Source organism: Lutzomyia longipalpis, chromosome 2 (assembly GCF_024334085.1).
Source record: "Lutzomyia longipalpis isolate SR_M1_2022 chromosome 2, ASM2433408v1".
Taxonomy (NCBI): Eukaryota; Metazoa; Arthropoda; class Insecta; order Diptera; family Psychodidae; genus Lutzomyia; species Lutzomyia longipalpis.
In genome coordinates, this window is record NC_074708.1 from 26,333,368 (window position 1) to 26,353,222 (window position 19,855).

A 19,855-nucleotide genomic window follows, 5' to 3' on the forward strand; every position below is an offset into this window, starting at 1 on the left:
CCTTTTTATCTATTCACGATAGATGATATTATTTTTTCATTTTTTCCTAAGTTTTCAAAAATCTTATTACCTAAGAATTGTCTTACAATAATTTCATTTTCTTCTCAAAAAAAATCTATATATTATGCTTCCCTCCCCACTTTGCCCATTTGGATCTATCAAGATTTTTCTTCTTGTTTATTTAATATTAAGATTAATACTTTGTTTTTTGCATTTATAGCAAATTACGATTTTCACACACAAGAATAGATTAAAAAGGTGTGTGTTTTTTGTCTTCGGTACATATTTTTGTATCGGTCATATGAGAATTATCAAGGTTTTATGAAAGGATATTCATAAAAAACAGGAGAGAGTGAGAGAGAGAGAAATAACTTAAAATTAGTCGATTACATACGAAAAAACTAAGTGCTGTATATAAAAATTCATATTTATCAAAAAATTGAAACCAGTTTTCTTGGTATGTTGTGTCACTCTTTGGATTTTTTTTCTTTTTAGTTATTACTTCTTTTTAATTGATTTGTTAATTTGTTCATCATATTTTTTTTTAACTTCTTTATTCATCTGAAAAGGTACCATTCCCTGTTAAAATCTTTGTCAATTAAATTAGTTTTAAATGTCATGCATTTTTCATGCACTTTTTTATATTATATTTTCTTTACATTTTAATTAATTTTATTTTTTTTTAGGTATGTCTTTTTTGAGGAGGATGAGCTGGTGGATTTTTTTGTTTATTAAAATGTGGGTTTATCTTTCAGGGAAATGTATTTAAATGTTTTTTTTTTTTCATTTAATTAATAATTTATTTATCTTTTCTATTTAGTTGTTCATTTTATTAATTTATTTTTAGTTTTTTTCTCTTTAAAAATGGCAGGCTTATTTGGACATCACGAACTTGAAACAGATGTTTATAGAAAAATTTAAACTATGTTTGGTTTTGTTTTGTCTTTTGTGTGAAGGTGTGTAAATTGGTTTTGTTTAAAAATTAAGTTAGTTTGTGAATAATTCTTTTTTAAAAAATCTGTTTTTGTATAGAGAATCTGTGAGAGAAATTGATATGGTTAATGAGTGACTGTCTTTGGTTAAAGTTTTCATTTTATTTTATAAATCAGTGTTTTGTTTTTTTTTTTAAGAGTAAAATCGCTTTTTTATCTTTGCATTTTTTTTTATGAAATTCGGTATTTATTTCTTGGTTTTTTATTTATTTAAATATGTAGAGAACGGTGGGCGGGTGGACATCGTGTTAATAATATTTTTCTCATGAATTTTCTTTTTCTTTTCGGAAAATTTATCCTCTCACAGCAGCCAGAAAGCTGCTGAGGGGATATTGCAAAGAAAATTTGTTTTTCAATGCTATTTCACTGGCTAACAACGAATTTTCGAAAAATTGAAAAATTTAAAAATTTTCAACAACAGTATATAATTTTTTCCGAATTTATGAATTACGACATCAAATTTAATTGAAAAATTGATTATTATTTTACGATGATTAATTATTTAAGTTTACTTTTGTTTTACCTATATATGCCTTTCATCTCTCATTTTATTTAAATTTATATTCTAAATGTCTTAAAAATCGTAAGCATATATCGAGGGCTGCATTGTAAAACCGGCTAAGTCGGTTCGGAGCTCATACCGACTTAGCCGGTTTTACAATGCAGCCCTCGATATATATTTTTTAATATTTTCATTTATCAATCTCATTCATTTTCTTCTTTTTCTTTATTTAAATATAGTAAATTTATTTTTTATGAACGAGGATTGTATTTTTTTTAATAATAATTTATTAGTTTACATTACGCTTAATTTCAGTTTCCATTGGAAAAAAATATTTACAAAATTCTTTATGAAAATTGCAATGATTTTCTTCGGGTTCTTTTTTATTTCTTCATCAAACATTTCATTTATTTCAATATTTCATTTCTTTCTTTTTTTATTTGGTAAATATGTTTTCAAATGTAGGTATATGAATAACTTTGTTTTTTTTTTATCTCTATCCGCAGGAATTTTCACTTTGAATTTTTTTGTTTAATAAAAATGAGAAAAGAATGTCGTTTTAATGGAGAAAAATGGATTTGCAGTGAAAATTCTTTGTTTAAAAGATGAAAAAGAATGATTTTCATTAATTTGTTCTCTTCATTTTTTTTGTTACCTAAATAACCTACATTTTATGTTTAATTTAAAAACTTTTTTTCTTCATTTATTTAAGCCTAGGTAAATGAGAAAAAGGAATGAGTAATGTTGTGATGGATTTGTTGTTTTTTGGTTAATGTGGTGGGAAAAGAAGAAAAAAAGAAAATGAGTTTTGGTTGTGGTGTGAAGTGATTATGTGGGTGAAGATGCGATTTTTGGTGGTTTTTAGAATTTAAACAATTTCGATACAAATTTAATAAATAACAAATTGATTTTGTGATAAAACCAATAACAATAACCTCTCTCATATGGCTACGAGACAATAATATGTGGAGCCGAAAATAGAACAGCTATTGTTGCAACTATTGTAAAAAAAGTGAAAATTATAAGGCACAATCTGTCAACGACCATTGCTGCAAATTTCCAGTCACGTGCAACTTCGCTCTCTTCGTCTTCTTTTCGGAGCTGCACCCCAGCAATTTACATTGCAGCACCATGGAAGATAAATATGCGTTAAAATGTATTAAATTTATATCCCATCAAATTCATCCCTTCCCCATAATTGGACTTGCGAACACTAAAATTCTTTCTTTGATGGTCGAAGAGGAAAAATCAACTCTGTGGGAGGATTTAGGGGAGTAGATGGACCACGAATAACATACCTGATCGGTAATGAAACGTATCTCTTTGAGGATTAAGGCTAACTCATAATCAGCTGACGATTTTATGCACGTATGCGGTGTTATAGCGTCTGGCATCCGAGTGCCTCCAATTGGTCCGATACTGCCATCATCCCCTGGTCTGCAATTTACGATGAGAGCGCAATGTGAGATAAAACAAACATTATTAATTGTCTATCCACTAAAATTTACTTCCGCACAAAAGAGTTAACACGAGGTTATCTCATTTTATGGTACTAAATTTGGAAGTGATTCAAGCCTTACTGGGGGGAATCTATTAACTCTTTTACGAGCAAATATTTTATTTCAAATATGAAGATTTTTCTAAACTTTGTTTTTAGGAGTAGGCCCAAAGGTAGGCCATTTTTTGAGCCCCAATAATTGAAGTAACTTTCAAATTTTTGAAGAATTTTCCAAATCACCCCTAAACACAAAAAACGATTTTTCTCATGATTAACTAGACGGATTTTGACCTGGTAAAAAGATAATAAAATAAGAGGTATCAACGGAGATTGTACCAGAACAGAATTTTGAATTTCAATTCTAGGGCTGAAAAAAGTCAAATACAAAGAATCCCAGCAAAAGACACCAAGCCAATATCAAAAATTTCACATGTTTCAATTTTTCTCAGCCCCAGAATTGAAATTCAAAAATCTGTCCCGGTACAATATCTGTTAACACTCCCTCTTTCATTTGCTTTTTATTTGATAAAAATCCATCCAGTAGATACAAAGAAAAATCTACTTTTGTGCTTGAAGGTAGTTGAGGAAAATTCAGGAAGTCTCTTGAAATATTGCGGAAAAACATGTTTTTCTATTTCAATTATAAGGACTCAAATATTGTTTAGATAGAAAAAATCAGTTTAAGAAAATCTTCAAGGAAAATTGAAAATATTAATAATGGGCCTTATTCACTGAATAATATTCAGCGACCACGAAACCTTTTAAATTCGCTTGAAGTCTTTAAATTTCAGTACTGTAAAACTGTATATTTCAGTAATGATGATTTCAAAGGTTTCTTGGTCGCTGAATAAAGCCCAATATGTTCACTTAATTTTCTGTTCAATGAAGTCCACCTTAAGGACTGCAAAATGACCAATTTATTCTCCGAGTTAAGTCGTGAAAGGGTTAACATACATACAAGTGTTATATTTTTTAATATAAGTTTCGTTATTGAAACGTAAAAAATAATATTTTAATTAAATAATAGAATATTATAAAATTTACAAATCTTTACAAACTTTTTACAAACTAATTTTTATCATAATAATCTTTCTCACTAAATATGCTTTCAATATTTTCTTTTTCATGATAAATATGAAAAAAAAAATGAAATCTTTCTATTCCCCCCTATATCCCTTTTAGAATCCATTTAAAGGTAGAACAATCTCTCTGAACGGAATTCCCTGAAATATATCTTCAAAAGCATTTTGCATTGAAACTTTCAGAAAAAAAAATCCAACATAATTAGGCTCAAAATAGCCTGTGGCATTGCTAAATAGACAATCCTAGCATGGCAACAAGTTAATTATCCATTTCTCTTCCACTCTCCCTCTCTCTCTTAATTTGATGCCCTAATTTCCAACTTTTTGGCCTCACTTCGGTTATATAAATATAAAGTGCATAAAAGTGGAGTTTCTGTCAACCCCTCAAGGGAGGAGTATACTGTTGAGGAAAATTTTAAATGTACTTCAAAGTCATCCCTCGGGACATTCAGCTGTGACTTCCACACACCCCCTACTCTTCCCCTCATCAAAAGTTACGCTGACCGAGGGATGACTTTGGGCTGTGGACGAATGGGGGATGAGGGGAGGGTAACGATGAGTTATTTATTGTTGCTTGAGCCTTACCCATAAACCGTACGAAAATACGTGGGATTGTGTGGGATAGTTCCACCGGGAGTTAAGGTTCTACAATTGTGCCGGAAATCATCATCAATATCTAAGACATTGGCGAGTAGAGATTTTGATGATCTGCAGAGAGAGAGAGAGAAAAAAAATTAAAGAATTATGATTTTGTTGAGGGGTTGTGATGCTGTGTTCAATAGGGGTGCGCATTTACCTTTCCTTTAATTCTACATCGTGGATTTGTTGCTTTCGATCGGAGGTGTCGGAACAAGGTGTCGGAGGGTATTCCATGGACAGGTTACGTCTCGGTCGACTCATCCTCAAAATGCAGGGTAACCAATATAAAAATATGAGTTTTATCTGAAAGAACATTTAAAGCGATTGAACTAAATATTACCTCAAGAACAAAGAAGAAAATTAATTTTCACTACATCGTCCTCAAGAGGTGTTTATCTGTCGAATATTTCGAAAGATAAACACCCCTTAAACGTCCTTCCAAATGACTGAAAATATCGAAAAAATCATTTAGAGGATTTCTAAACCAACAATCCAATTAAGTTTCAACCGTTTCAACCCACAAACTTCTTAAAATGTTCAGAATATCGAGAAATTAAAAAAGAATTACTTGATTGAGAATTTTTATCACGAAAATTTACAATCCAAAAGCTCACATAAGTATCAATTTTCCCCAGAATTTCCCTCAAATTCCCAATAAAGCTCCCATTTTGTCGAATATATGTGTTTGTGGTGAGTAAATTCCGGTCATGATGTACGTACGTACACATAGAATATCTCCGGAGGGGCCAAAGATTTCCTGTTCTAGAAAGTAAATTTCCAAGACATATCACAACATGCGATTTACATTATGCATCACACTTGCATACGTGAGCAAGTCCAGAGAGAGAGTGAGACTACTCACAAATTGGATCTCACCATGAAATACTAAATGGCTTTTCGAAGGCTTGGGACGTGCCGAAAGGATATCCCAGCTCCACACAAAAACCGTATGCCCATGCATTCCTGGGTGCAATTTGATATCTCTGCTACTATTTACGTATCCACCGCCGCCCCCCGCTCATTCCGCCTTGTCTTGTAATTACAAACTTTGCCCGAATAAACTTTTTAGCTTGGGTGAGAAGCGACAATTTCGAAAGTTTTACAGTTTGGTACGTGACTTTGGAGCGAGCTATATATTTGTGTTATGTAGTGATGGGGTGAGATTTTATCAGGTAATAAAACTTATCACTCCGTGCCCAAATTAACTGCCACGGTGTTGAATTTATCACGATGCTTCCTGCACAAATGGATACATTTGCTCAAAAATCAATTTCATACAACCCCCTCCATGTTATGTATATATGCTATGTATGTATATATGATGGGAGAGTGAATTGATTTTCATTTTCGCAAAAAGCACCACCCCGAAATTAAAACACTCTTCCGCTATGGAGTCTAATTGCAATAAAAGCTCCAGCGAAAGGGGTTAAAATACTGCGAGTGCTGCTATTTTTTACCCTCAACACGTGCACGCCTGTCGCTTTGAATTCCATTCGGGAAATTGGACGCCAAAGGGCTACCCATCGGTGAGAGGAAGGGAGGTAGGTGCTGAAGCCGGAGAGTGGGATTGGGTTTCCCAATGCGGAGACAGTATAAATCATCTCACCGGAAATCTAATGGGAAATTCATCGGATCTGGAGGGCGGACAACTCTGGTTCAAATCAGAAAATAATCACACAGTGATATGTGGCGCTCAACAATGCTTCATCATGATGAGTTCCATATATTGTCATTGGACGATAGCCACCCACACTCCCCCTTTGCCCCCTTTATAGGCATTATATACATATATCATCCCAGAGTGAGTATGTGAATTGATTGATTTAGCAATTAGGAACATTTGGCGCGCACCACACTATCTCGTCTGTGATATTTTAATATCACACCTCCCCCCGCCCATCCCATAAACATAATAACATAAATTGATATACATTATATATTTATTAATTAACGACTTCAACTACCGAACCATGCTTCATGTCGTATAAATAGATAAATATTCATTCCAAACGACCCAGTGTGTGTGTCTAGTACAGCTACCGTCGCGAAGGCGCACCTTTATAGCAGCTAATTTGATATAAACACCTTGTCAAGGAGAGGAAATTATGTAAATTGCTCCAACATACATCTTACAACTTGAGACGATTTGCAAGAAGCATCCCTCATGCCAAGAAGCATTGACTAAGCTCCTTCTCCCTCCTCCGCCGCATTTTACGGTAAAATGCGGCGGAAATCGTTGCATATGGAGATATTAAAAGCTTTCAAAGAACGCAATGGCGGATGGAGCTTTATACCAAATTAGCAAAGAGAACTAATTGACATTACTAACTTCTTGGAGAAAATTTATCAAAGCATAGGGATTTTGTGTAATGAAGCTTCTTCTCTGATATTTTAATTTTCTCACTAGATGCCGCTACTTCTAGCAAGCGTCCCTCTAGTGAGAGAAAGAATGCTTGGAGATGCTGGCAATTTTATGACGGTTTTTGAGAATATTGCCAAAATAATTCGTTTGAGTTTTTTTTAAGTAGTTAAAATTAATTCATTTAATGCCCTGATGAAGGACTTATATTGTAGTCCGACTATAAACGTTGACTATAAATAAAAATTACTGTGCTTAAAATCCAACCGGAAGTCCGTCTTTTTGTTAATTGTGAAATAATTCATTTGAAAATTAAGGAAATTTTAATTTTAATTTCAAATGAAATCGAGCTCATATCAAATTTGAGACCAATCTGACGAGTTTCTAAGAGAAACACAGCTAAAAAATTTAAATCTGGCTTTATCACGATCTTATGTTGTACCTAGCAGGGTAACTGATGGTTAAACAATTTTGGAATTTTGAAAAATTTCAAGATCAATTTTCGAACCAATTATGAAACAAAAACCAAAAATTTGCATGTATTCTAGTTAAATAACTTGGGAGAAATTGCCATTTAAAAATTCCCAAACTGACTTAATTAGTCCCTCCTATAAAATTATATCACTTTCCCTTCTTATTTTAGCAGTGATTCTTTCTTAATTTTTTATTGATTTTATTTCACAAAGAATTCCTACAAAACATTTATTTGTAATTAAAAGAAAGCTTAAATTAAATTGATTGTAAATGATTCCTCATTTACTGATTCTACAATTTCTAGCTTTAGCAATCAATTACATATTTAGGCTCAATGATTTGGCACATAAATGCCCCAATTTATTGCCTAATAAGCAGTTTGCATGTCACATGTAAGTTCAAATCTTGATCAAAGACCTTATTATTGTTCTGTGTGGGGGTACTCTGTGAGAAAGCTCTCATTTAGGAGATTATTGCAAAAACATCTCATCCCGCTTCATTGAATAAATCCCTTCATGAACTTCTCACTTAATAAAATAAGGCATGTGTATTAATGTTCTGGCTCTTGTCCAGAAATCCACAGGTTGCAATGCGCTACTATTACACGATCATTGATAAAATATTAATACCATATATTTCCTCGCTTTTCCGCTTTTTTCCTCCACAGAATTATGACTCTTGTATTAATCATGTCCAATTACTACATAAAACTAAAAAGCGCTTCAATGAGCTTTGCGTTGGATTACAAATTGTTGAAAGTTGCAATTTGCTGCGGTTTTTTATTTCGAAAAATGTGCTTTTAGGACTTGCTTAAAATATCTCTTTTATTGGGGAGAATAAAGTTGAAAAATTTGTGGATATTCCAGCAATATCCTGGCACATTTCCAAACAAGCTCATGGAATAACATAAGTTATTAGCTAGTGTGGTGAAAATATTTTTGGTTCCACTTTGGGGTGTGAATTGAATGTGAATTTTGGCAAAGTTTCCACCCCATGAACTACATATCCTCCCTCAAATTGCAAATCTACCCTCCTAGTGAGGGAGGAGAGGGGTGGACTGAGTGTTCGGATATTCCTGGACATAGGCAGACATGCAATTTCCCTATTTATGTGGTCACAAGGCAACATATGCAGCATAATTCTCGGCAAAAGCAAAATCTCTACTAATTTGCCTAACGATTTAAATTTCTTTGCATCTGCTACTGCGTATATGCTGCACTATGGTTCATTTATATGCGCCAAATGGGAAATCAAAGAGGTGCCACTTCCCACGGAGATTCTACTGTATACACTAAACAACTTGCTATATAATTCCACAGCAGACAAGCTCCCCTTAGGAGGGATACTGCTGTTGAGTGTCTGTTTGCATTCACAACTATTGATTTTTATATTGTTTAGCTCACTACCGTGCGGGGGGTGGGGCAATGGGAGGTTGTGGGTGATCTATTTGCATTTCTAGAGGGAGGTTTTCGAAGAAAGTGTCAATCCAAGTGTTGACTAATTAGTTCCCAATGCAATTGACGACGAACGTATTCACTAGAGGTGTGAGCTTCGCCCTCAACCCCCCTCAACCCCCCTCAAATCACTGAGTTAGAAAGGAAACAATCCCATTAATGAGAGTAATGTACATAGCACAGCTTTGTGGATGATTTTCAAGCACAAACCTCCAACGTGAAAAAAAATAATCCCTCGCAATTTTAAAGCTCAAAAAGCTCAAACTATCGGATATTTGCCTAAAAACTTTATTAAAAGCGATTAGCCCTTGTTGAGAATTCAATGGACGTATATGGTAGGTGGGTAATAAAACTGGGTGGGCTACACAATGCAACCACAAATGGTCGATTGTTTTGCAAGAATTGGCGTTCTGCCATCGCTTCAATGCACATAAAAATCAGATTAAATTTTTCCACACAACTTTTTCCATTGAATTCGCGCCATGTGGCGTAAAAAAAACATAATTTGAAAGTTTTTGCAGAAAGTTCTTATTCAATGGAAAATGAGGGATCTTAAGCACACCGTTCAGGTTTATTTTCTTCTCTATTTCTACACGCCATTGTAACCCTACTAAGAATTTCAGATAATTAAAACGAAGGATATGGGAATACTTTTTTTTAATAAAAAAAATCTCAATTGTTTTATTTTCCTGCCAAAGTTTAATAATTAAGTGATGTTTTGTAAGATTACATTCTTTTTTTTTTAATTTTAATTTTAATCTATTATGAAACTAATTCACTAGGTCCGGTATATTCAGTTTATTAAGCCAAGATTACGTTTTTAACGCTTTTACTTTTTGAAGCATAGACTAAACTGTTTTAAAGGTCAGGCTGTTAAATAAAGGTTAAAGGTCTAGCGGTATCGTAACTGAATCCATTTCTTTGCAATTTATACGAATTTCGATACCCAAAGACGTTTAAACCGATTGAAACGATTTAATTTAAAAAATGCATTGACCCTCAATTCAGTCTGACCTAATATTAAAACCGGATAAGGCCTGACTTTATATAAGAACTTAGGCTCCGAATAAACCAACTTGAGCCTTATTAGAGCACTGATTTAATAAAACTTAATGTTAATCTAAAAACTCAAAGCTTAGCCTAAATAAGTTAAGCTAGACCTTTACGACTTTTGTTTTTCAAACAACTCAGGCCTAACCTAAAAATCTTGTACCTAGCTTAAAACAATTTAGGCCTAGCTTCAAAATTAACAAATAAGCTAGCTTAAAAAATTAAGCCTAGCTTAAAAAGTTAATGCCTATCTAAGGAAACTTGAAGTGGGCTTTGTAGTAAATTTTACCCGATTTCTTGGACAAGGAAAATATCGATTTTCGGTTTAACAGGAGTTAAATATATCTGTCTAATAAATTCCTGCTTCTTAGATCATTAGAAACTCTCAATAAATTCTTAAACAAATATTTTAGGAAATGTTTAATTAAATTAGATTTAAAAAAATTAAATATTGAAAAAATAATCTGAAGAGGAAAAAGAATTTCTTAGTTTGCTTTTCAAAGAATTTTTAATAAACCTTTTAGATATTATTCAGAGTTCTTTCATCATCTGAGTATATTTAATTTACTACAAATTTCTAGTGAATGACAATACATAATAAAATAGAGTCCTATATACCCTATATAGAAGGTAAATTATCTCCTCTATTGCATTAAGATTAAACTAATATAGCGCGCGCGGATTAATGAATATTGAGAGTGATTTTGTGTCACAGAATTTGGAATTTGTTATCCACACACACACTCCTTCTCTCTCTCGAGGTATGCATTTGGGGAAAATGCCACTACAATATTGAGCTTTTACGTGGGTGCAGAGCATACATAAATAGGTGTGATGGTTAAATCGAAACTATATATTAGCATAGGAGTTAGCTATATGGGCATTGTGTTGCCAAAAATAATTCCGTCGTATATTTTTAATTGAATTTTGTATGCAGTTGCATGTGAAAAGTTGATAATAAATTTATCATTTTGCTCAGTTGAATGAAAATTGGATTGTAGAGGTAAAATTGATGGGGAATTATACTCACCCAATCGGACATTTCATATGTGTCAGCATTGCGATGATGGTAATTTAATATTAATATCGTCGATACGACTGAAGATGCAACCATAAACATTATACAGTTGAAATATGTTCCTGAAATTTAATAATAAAACCCCCACATTAGTTTACTTCACCATCAAACCACTAAATATGTTGGTTAATATATAATAACGCTATTTTATGCGGGAGGTGAATGACCGTATTAAATTGTAACACATCCTGGAAAGTTTTGTGTGTGTTGTGTATGAATTTTAAAGTTTTGCACCAGAAAAGTGAACCCTGCTAGAGGTTCTTCTTTTCATAAACTTTTTCGGGGGAGGGATGTTTATGTATAAAGTCACCCCATTTCGTGTTTCCCTTTTAGTTTTCTTCTCATTTTTTTAAGGGATATTTTATCAAAAGGTCTTCTTTGGGCACACAGGACATACTCTTCGTCTGCATTTTATCTGTTTTAACCACCCTCTATCTCCAAAGCGGTGGGGGTGTGATTGAATACAAGAGGTCATACATACAATTCCCAACATACATGGGATAAAAATGGGAAAAGACAATATTAATTTAATCCACAAGAGAAGTTTTATCACTTTCAAAAATCCTTTTTGGGAAACTTCCTTGTGATTTGCATCTCTGGCTGCCCCAAAAACTTTCCTGATTTCTCTCCTAACTTTCCCACCAGGCATCCACCCTTCTCATCTAATTCATCTTCCATATTTTTGTGGGAAAAGGCGGTCTACACCGCCACCCAAGCGATGGAGAAGCATTAGTTATAGGGAAGTATCATAAATTGAATTTTGAGAAGAAATGTGCATTGAATTTCAATTTGTGCATAGAAAAGTTTTTTTAAGGTGGGAAAATTCCTGCACAAACATTTATTTTGCCCGAAAAAGTTCGAAGAGAAAGAAATTTGAAAAATGAACATTTTTTCTTCATCTTCCATTTGAAAGTTCTGGGAGAGACTTTTTCATCAAATTCTATGCTAAAATTTACATTTAGTTATATCACTGCTAAAAAAAAGAAGAGCACAACATCTTGAATTTTCCTTCTAAGAAATTAATGAGAAAAATTTTAAATTTTAGTTTCCTAAAAGTTTTCTTTATTACTGACTTTGCAATTATTTTTTTCGGAACTTTTGAGAATGAAAAAAGGAAGTTCAAGAAACTATTTTTAAATAAGTTTAAAAGAGTTTTCTTTTAATTTAAAAATAAAAATGAAGATTTTTTGTTTTTCAGGGAGAAGGATATGTTGTGCCTTTTTTTAAATTGATTTTTAATCATTAATCTTAACTAATCTGTCTTTATCTTTCTAATAAAACTTGTTGGTACGTTAAATACGGCAAATTGGACCAAAATTAGGAAATTGTATTAATCAGTCATCCTGTTTTAGTTTTATTTTTTAACAAAGATCAATCTCCCGCAGTTTTCAAACTTCAGATGATCCTATTTGTCCCCTTTGACGCTTTTCACCCCAAAGAAGGTTATTCACAAAAGTATGAAACAGTCCCTTAAAGAGGTAACCAAATTTAATTTTTAAATTATTATTGGGACTAAAGGGATTAAAGACTCAAGAAAAGCGTGGACATTTCCCGGAAAAGCGCTGGGAAATATTCGAATTTTCACATTTTATGTCAAATCGGGTACAAACTTCTTTGATTTTTTTCTTATTTTCTAGTTATTCTAAAAAAAAATTTCCGTGTCATATGAAAGCTATTTAAAGGCTTAACAATATGTAACTATATTTTCCTAAGGTGGAAAAGTCGTGAGATTTTCCAGCATTGAACTTTTCTTTTGCTGCCCATTTCTTTGGGGACTGATTCATACTTCTGTGAATAACCTTCTTTAACAAAATTTCATCTTTGATCTTGAATCCAGAGTTCTTTCAACTCTATTTTTCATTTGCCTCAACGTCAGAATGTTCGCTCTCTTTCTCTTAAATTCAACATCAACTTCTCTAGATGTCTACCGTTGCATTAAACATACAAAAACCACCCATAAAATGCAAGAAGTTTGTAGTTCGTTTTTTTTTGGAAAAGAAAATAACAATAAAAAAATAAATGGTTTGACTTTTTTTCTCAGAGTGTATAGAGGTGAAATGGCTTGAAAAAAAGAAGAAAGCATATAAAATGTTTTGCATATTAAACTCACCTAGAAGTGGAACAGCATCCGATGTGGCTGGCATTGTTTCAGCAACCATGTTCAGGAAAACGGTGAGTGACAGTAAAATCGTTACACCTAGTATCATTAAAATTGATTTTCCATTCTTTTTTGCTCTCATTTCGTGTGTTTTCTTAGTGTCAAGTATGTGTTTTATATGGGCTTTTCATGTGTCATGTTATTGAGGCACACAGTGATAGGCGCTATGTACAATGCTTTTCTAATAATGTTTCATGTGAGAACAAAAAAAGAACAAGAAAAAATATATATAACCACACGCTGGCTACCTAGAAAGCTTTTCTTTTTTTTTTCTCGCAAAAAACGTCCAGACAACGGCTAGAGAGAGAAAAGAAAATTAAGAGAGAGAGAGAGAGAGAGAGTGAAAAAACGATACGGTCAACATTGAAAACACAAGAATGGTGGGGACGATGTATTGTGTGATTCGGTGGATGATCCTTCTGGGGGTCCTCACTCACAGTCCTGTTGGCTCCTCCGTGTGTATCCTGCTGTGACTTGGCTTTTTTTTTCTCTGGCTCCTCTCTCTTCTACTTAATACAGTGTTTATATGTGTGGTTACAGTGGCTTTTTGCTGGTTTTTTACATTAAATAATATTAATTTGAAGCGACACTAAAATGTATTTTATATATAACTGATGAAATGCGCTCTCACTCTCCATTAAAATTATGTAACGTAGATAGCAAAATATATAATACACCAATCTCCATACACTGTGGTGACAATGTTTACAGGGTGACAGTGAATGGTGGAGAAATTATGCTGATGATGTAAATTGAAATTAACGACATTGCCAGTGTGTGTTGAAGTTGCATTTCTCATTTTTCTTCTTTTCTTTTTTTTTGTTATTTTATTAAAATAAACTCCAAACAGATGCACCAAGTCACACCCTCCTCCGCCATGCATCCAGCACAGTACATGCCTCTGCAGGGAAAATCTCACGAGACACTCTATTTGGACGCACGAATTTTTTTCCGTGATATTTTCGCTGCAGCGGATGCACTTGTGATGGCTACGAGGCGAGGATAAAAATTTCATTGGAAATGGGTTAAATGTATGCAGGGGGTTGGTATCTGGGTGTAAAACTATGTCTCTGTAGGAACAGAATATTCGGAATATTAATTAAAAGGCGTTGAGAAGATTTATTTTAAATTATTTGCTAAAATTATTTGATGAAATTCCAGAATTGAGGGATCTTTTGGAAAGTTTTTAACATTTGGAGGATCGAGATTTCTAACCTCAAAAGTTTAACCTTCATTCTCAATCTTCTCAAAAGAATATATTTTTCCAAGTTTTCTTTTGAAGATCTTGAAGTAATAAAACTCCCCAATACAGCGGTGTAAAATTTATCACGATATATTAAATAGATTTTAACGCTGTGGCGATTGAAAAAAGTCGAATTGACCACTTTGGCCCAGTAAAATATTCCAAGGGTTAATAAAATGAAGAGAGGATAGTTTGGAAAATTTTCTTTGTTGATTCTAAGAGCCAAAAATGGCAAAAGGTTTTAATTTTCACAAAAATCAGAATGATTTGGTTAAAGGAAGAATCTTAGAACTTCTTTTAATAAATTTCAAGAATCTTAGTTGAAAATTGATCATTTCAGACAATTTTGAAATCAGACTTTGTAAAAATTTCAAAGATAAACTCTCATTTTGAAGGCATTTAAATGAAAACTTCTTTTCTCAAATATCACTGATTCTTCCTCAAAAAATCCTTTCAAAACAACCCCACAAGTATACCGAATATTTCCATTAATTTTCCCTCAGAAAAATGCCCTCTCTGGAAAATAGAAAATATTGATGTGGAGAGAGGAAAAGAATCCCCTTGCGAGGGAACTTCCTGTGTGTGCAGCAGGAAGTGAATGATGGGGTTTGCTGGGAAGCACACATGGGTGGAATTTCAAGAAGCTCGAATTAAGCTGCGGGATACCCGCAGAAAGGACTGCGGTCCACGCGAAGCATTCAATCCATCTTCGAAAATTTTTGCTGCCACGGAAAATTTCCTCACGCAACAATCATCCCCCCACCCCCCCTTTGCACATTATCCACCCGCACCAAAACATCATTCATACATCATCTCACAATTTATCTACGCACAAATACCATTGAATTAAGCTCTCTCTCACTCATCCATTGGCATGTAAGCGTCGTACATACTTCCCAGCTGTGCCTTCCACACCCATTCACGCCCCACCCTTCCCTCCCCAACAATCCCCAACCAAGAGTGCGTCGATGAATGAGAAAGTGAACTTTTACATTGCTCCAAAAAAATTATACAACACACTAAGGGGGGCCCCTTTTTGCGGAATTTCATTTGCATCGATCATTCACTTCTTGTCTGGCTTATCATCGCTGTGAGGGAATTTTCTTTCCCAACAACGTACCAGATTTTAGCAATTACTATTGGCCATCATCGGCGAAATAATGCCAAATTGCGGAGGAGGGTGTAGAGGCAATTTTTGCCCTCGAAAAAAAAATCCCTCCCTTGAATATATTTATCAAGAGAGATAATGATTTTGATTCAGAGTGTATTAGAATTGAGGGATTTTCGAGAATCTCACCAGGGGTGAATTTATAAGGCATTGAGTGCGGTGATTTAATAGACATTTTCTCTCCACAAATAAATGAGGGGTGTGGGAGGATTTGTCTAAAAAAAAACATTCACCAAACTTTAAATGGAATAATTATTCCAAAATGAAGCTTGAGAGAGATACTAAAAAAAAAGATAAAATATTCCAAAATAAACTTGAACTTTAAGGGAAAAAACTTCCTATAGTTTGGAAAATCCATCAATTTCTTTAAAGCCCACAGTTGAGGGGAAAATTATTGCGTCGACGACTCGTTGAAAAAGGGAAGAAATATATAGCAACAAGGAATAAGTAAAGAATTTTCTTGCAAACATGGTGTTTATTCCCCAGAAGGGAGCATCATAACTCCATGAGACATAAAATGTGAAGAGAAATTTTCATAACTTCCCCGGGAAGCTCTCCATTGGCTATACAAACAGATACGACGGCGGGGGGTTTGGAGCTTACAGTGCTATTTATTGCATTTAAACTCATATTTATCTTTGTGAGAAAATTTCAAGTCAATAATGTTGAAACAATTTACTTGAATGGGACATTAAAGGAATTTTCCTGGACTTTTCCATTTGGCTTTATCAAATTGAAATTTAACACAGAGCGGGGAGGGGGGTACCTTTGCCATTGGAGGAAGCGATTAAATTTAATTAGGGAATGTTTCTCGCGAGGGATGGGGGATATTTTTACAGTTTGATGGCATCTATAATTCTTTATGCGTCGCATTTGCTGCGGAAAAGGGCGCTTTTTAGCTGTGATTCTTTCGAAGAAAAGAATAGCACAGCTTCTGTGTACCACCTAAAATGCAATGTTGTCCGATCGGGCTCAAACTTGGTATGAGCACGAATTAGGGTCCCCACATTCCAAAAAACGTATGTCAAAAAAAAATTTTTCCGGCCGTCCGTCCGGCCGTCCGGCCGTCCGGCCGTCCGGAACCTTTTGTTAAATTACAAGAGAACGGTAATAGATAGAGACTTGCGGTAAACGGCAAAGTTTAAAAGTCGACTGGAAGACATCCGATTATGAGGTCAGATCCACCCCCCCACCCCTCCGTCCACCATTTTGAATAACCCTCAAATTTTGTTTTACCTATATCTCAGCCCCTATTATAGCTAGAAATCTGAAATTTTGATATGTTGTAGGGGTCATCAAGACCTTTCCAACGATGCCTCATTTTCGAAAATCGGTCAAGCCGTTTAGTCAATATGGCCGCTACAATTTTTCATCGAAAATCGACCATAACTCGAAAACGGCTTAACCGATTTTGATCAACCCGGGCTCAAATGAAAGATCTCAGCAAACCCTACAACTCTCTAGAACATCCGAAGTTTCAAAAGTGACCGCTAGGGGGGCAAAAATCAAAAACAAAATTTTCGATTAGTTTTCGATGAATATCTCGGAAACTGCACTATGCATTTTCTTCAAATTTTAGTATGTTATAGCTGACTATATTATCTAGCTCCATGCCAAAAATGAAGAAAATCTATGTCGCCGTTCTCGAGATATAGCCTTCCAAAGTTAGCATGTCATATCTCGGGTTCTACAGGTCCGATTTTGATCAACTCAAGCGCAAATAAAAGGTTTCGTGAAGCCTTACAAATGTCTAGAACATTGCAATTTCGAGAAATGACCGCAAGAGGCGCTAAAGTCAATATTTTGCATATCCAAAATTTTTAAGTCTAAATATCTCAAAAACTGTACTATGCATTTCGTTAAAATTTCAGTATGTTATAGTTGAGATCAAGACCTTTCCAACAATAGGTTATTTAAGAAAATCTATGGAGCCGTTCAGGAGATATAGGGGTTTTAATTTTTTATTTAATCAATACGCAAATTCTTAGGCGCCCCGCGAAGCGGGGCGCCTTATATATACGGTATATGAATATAAATGCAAAGTAAAATATAACGGTAAAATATAAATATATATAGTTGCATATTTAATTAGTACGCTAACTATTTGGCGCCCCGCGAAGCGGGGCGCCTTATATATAAGGTATATAAATATAAATGTAAATGCAAAGTAAAATATAACGGTAAAATATAAATATATATAGGTACATGGTACAGATTAAGGAGAAAAGGGAATGTACATGGTAAGTTTCACTTACGGGCTGTGATTCTTCCTTCAGAGGCCAAGTAAAGTATATGTAAATGCAAAGTTTAATAGATAGCTGCAGAGTATGGATTAATAAGAAAAGGGAATGTACTGGTAAGTTTCACTTACGGGCTGTGATTCTTCCTTCAGTGATCAGTCTAAGTGTGATATTTGATATAAGTTTGGTGGTGCAAACTCTGGGGAAGGATGACTCGCGCCACGAATCACAGCCAATGCGCGAGTTAGCCTTCCCCCAGAGTTTGCACCACCAAACTTATATCAAATATCACACTTAGACTGATCACTGAAGGAAGAATCACAGCACGTAAGTGAAACTTACCAGTACATTCCCTTTTCTTATTAATCCATACTCTGCAGCTATCTATTAAACTTTGCATTTACATATACTTTACTTGGCCTCTGAAGGAAGAATCACAGCCCGTAAGTGAAACTTACCATGTACATTCCCTTTTCTCCTTAATCTGTACCATGTACCTATATATATTTATATTTTACCGTTATATTTTACTTTGCATTTACATTTATATTTATATACCTTATTGTGATTGGCGTGAGAAAAGCTCAAATTTCGGAGGAAATTCCCTTCTTTTCTCGAAAATGGGGGTGTTGTGTTGTGGATGAGAGAGCTCCGCAAGTCCACGTAGTATTGCGTTACACGCAAAAGAAGGGGGTGAAAGTAAATCAACAGACGCAATTTTTCCGGGCCCCCGTACGTAAAATGCTCTCAAATAAACGAGGGGGTTTACTGATTAATGGGAATTATTCCAAAATAAATGAAAAAGAAAAACTTAAAATTTTCTTATGAAGATGATGCGGCCACATACTGACTCTACTAACATTTGCATATCTGCTCACCTAGTGATAATTTCTCTCCCGAATCTGGTGGCAGTGTAAATCCTAGTAGGGCCATTGAGGCGATCAACACACATGGCACAATTAAATTGAAAAAATAGTACAAAGTCCTTCGGCGGATAATAATTGCAAAGGTGATGTCAATATATGGTTCCGGGCAACAGTTATAGTAGATTTCGTTTCTCTTCCCCGGAACGCCTGCGAAAGAAGTTGTCAATGTGAATTAAATCATGTTAAAATATATATAAGCAAAAATGTTTAAATATAGCATAGAAAATCCACCTGAAATGCACAACACACACCATTATTATACATGTCACTCCCTTTGCAAATAATGCAACGAGCTTTAGGGGATGGAGAGATGGATATGGAATAAGGGTGAATGGGGGAGGGTGTTTAATATTAAAATGAGGATACAGTAAGGTGGGGAAATCATCTGACCTACATTCTATATATGTATGCTTGTTGCAACATCCCCGCATGTTGCTTTTTTGAACGGCAACCGTATTTTAAAGTTTTTCACCAACAACCTCCCAGGCACAATATCGTGAAAACTATTCATCCCACCCGGGAATGAATACAGGAGTCATAAATTCTTGTTTAACCCCCCATCCTCATCCCCCCTTAAACCAACCCCAACCCTCCGCCCAGAGAATCATTCCATAAATAAGGAAGAATAACGGAGAAAATTATTATCAAGACATAACTATAAAGTTATTCGCTTTTTTTGCATTTCCCACCAACACAGTTTGTTCTTTCACATTAATGTTTGTTTACTCTTTCGCCTTCACCGAGGCTTCGTTGGATATATTAATTTGCAACATTTCTGCAAAATAACTTTAACACCATAGACGCCTGCGGGATCAAAGAATTTAAAGAAGAGCGATCTTTGAGATGAATTTAAGATGAATTAAAGAAGAAGAAGTTACAGAATAGTGTTGAAGAATAATAATTTATAATAATAATAATTTGTAATAATTTATTTATTATGATTTACTATAAGCTTATTGAGCTTTGAAGTCTTTAAAAAAAGAGGATGAAAT

The 19,855-nt window shown here is 34.3% G+C and overlaps 1 protein-coding gene across 1 annotated transcript in view; it reads right to left on the reverse strand.

Annotated features, from left to right (window-relative positions):
- Window positions 1-1,972: 1,972 nt before the first annotated feature.
- LOC129789885 (neuronal acetylcholine receptor subunit alpha-7-like) overlaps window positions 1,973-19,855 on the reverse strand; it is a 69,522-nt gene continuing 51,639 nt past the window's right edge. The window contains exons 6-12 of the mRNA XM_055826999.1: window positions 18,816-19,010; window positions 13,239-13,325; window positions 11,081-11,190; window positions 4,871-5,016; window positions 4,660-4,782; window positions 2,793-2,931; window positions 1,973-2,595 (exon numbers count right to left, since the gene is read on the reverse strand). Of these exons, the coding sequence (XP_055682974.1) occupies window positions 2,443-2,595; window positions 2,793-2,931; window positions 4,660-4,782; window positions 4,871-5,016; window positions 11,081-11,190; window positions 13,239-13,325; window positions 18,816-19,010 (953 nt within the window). The 3' untranslated portion in view covers window positions 1,973-2,442. The remainder of the gene's footprint in view (window positions 2,596-2,792; window positions 2,932-4,659; window positions 4,783-4,870; window positions 5,017-11,080; window positions 11,191-13,238; window positions 13,326-18,815; window positions 19,011-19,855) is intronic.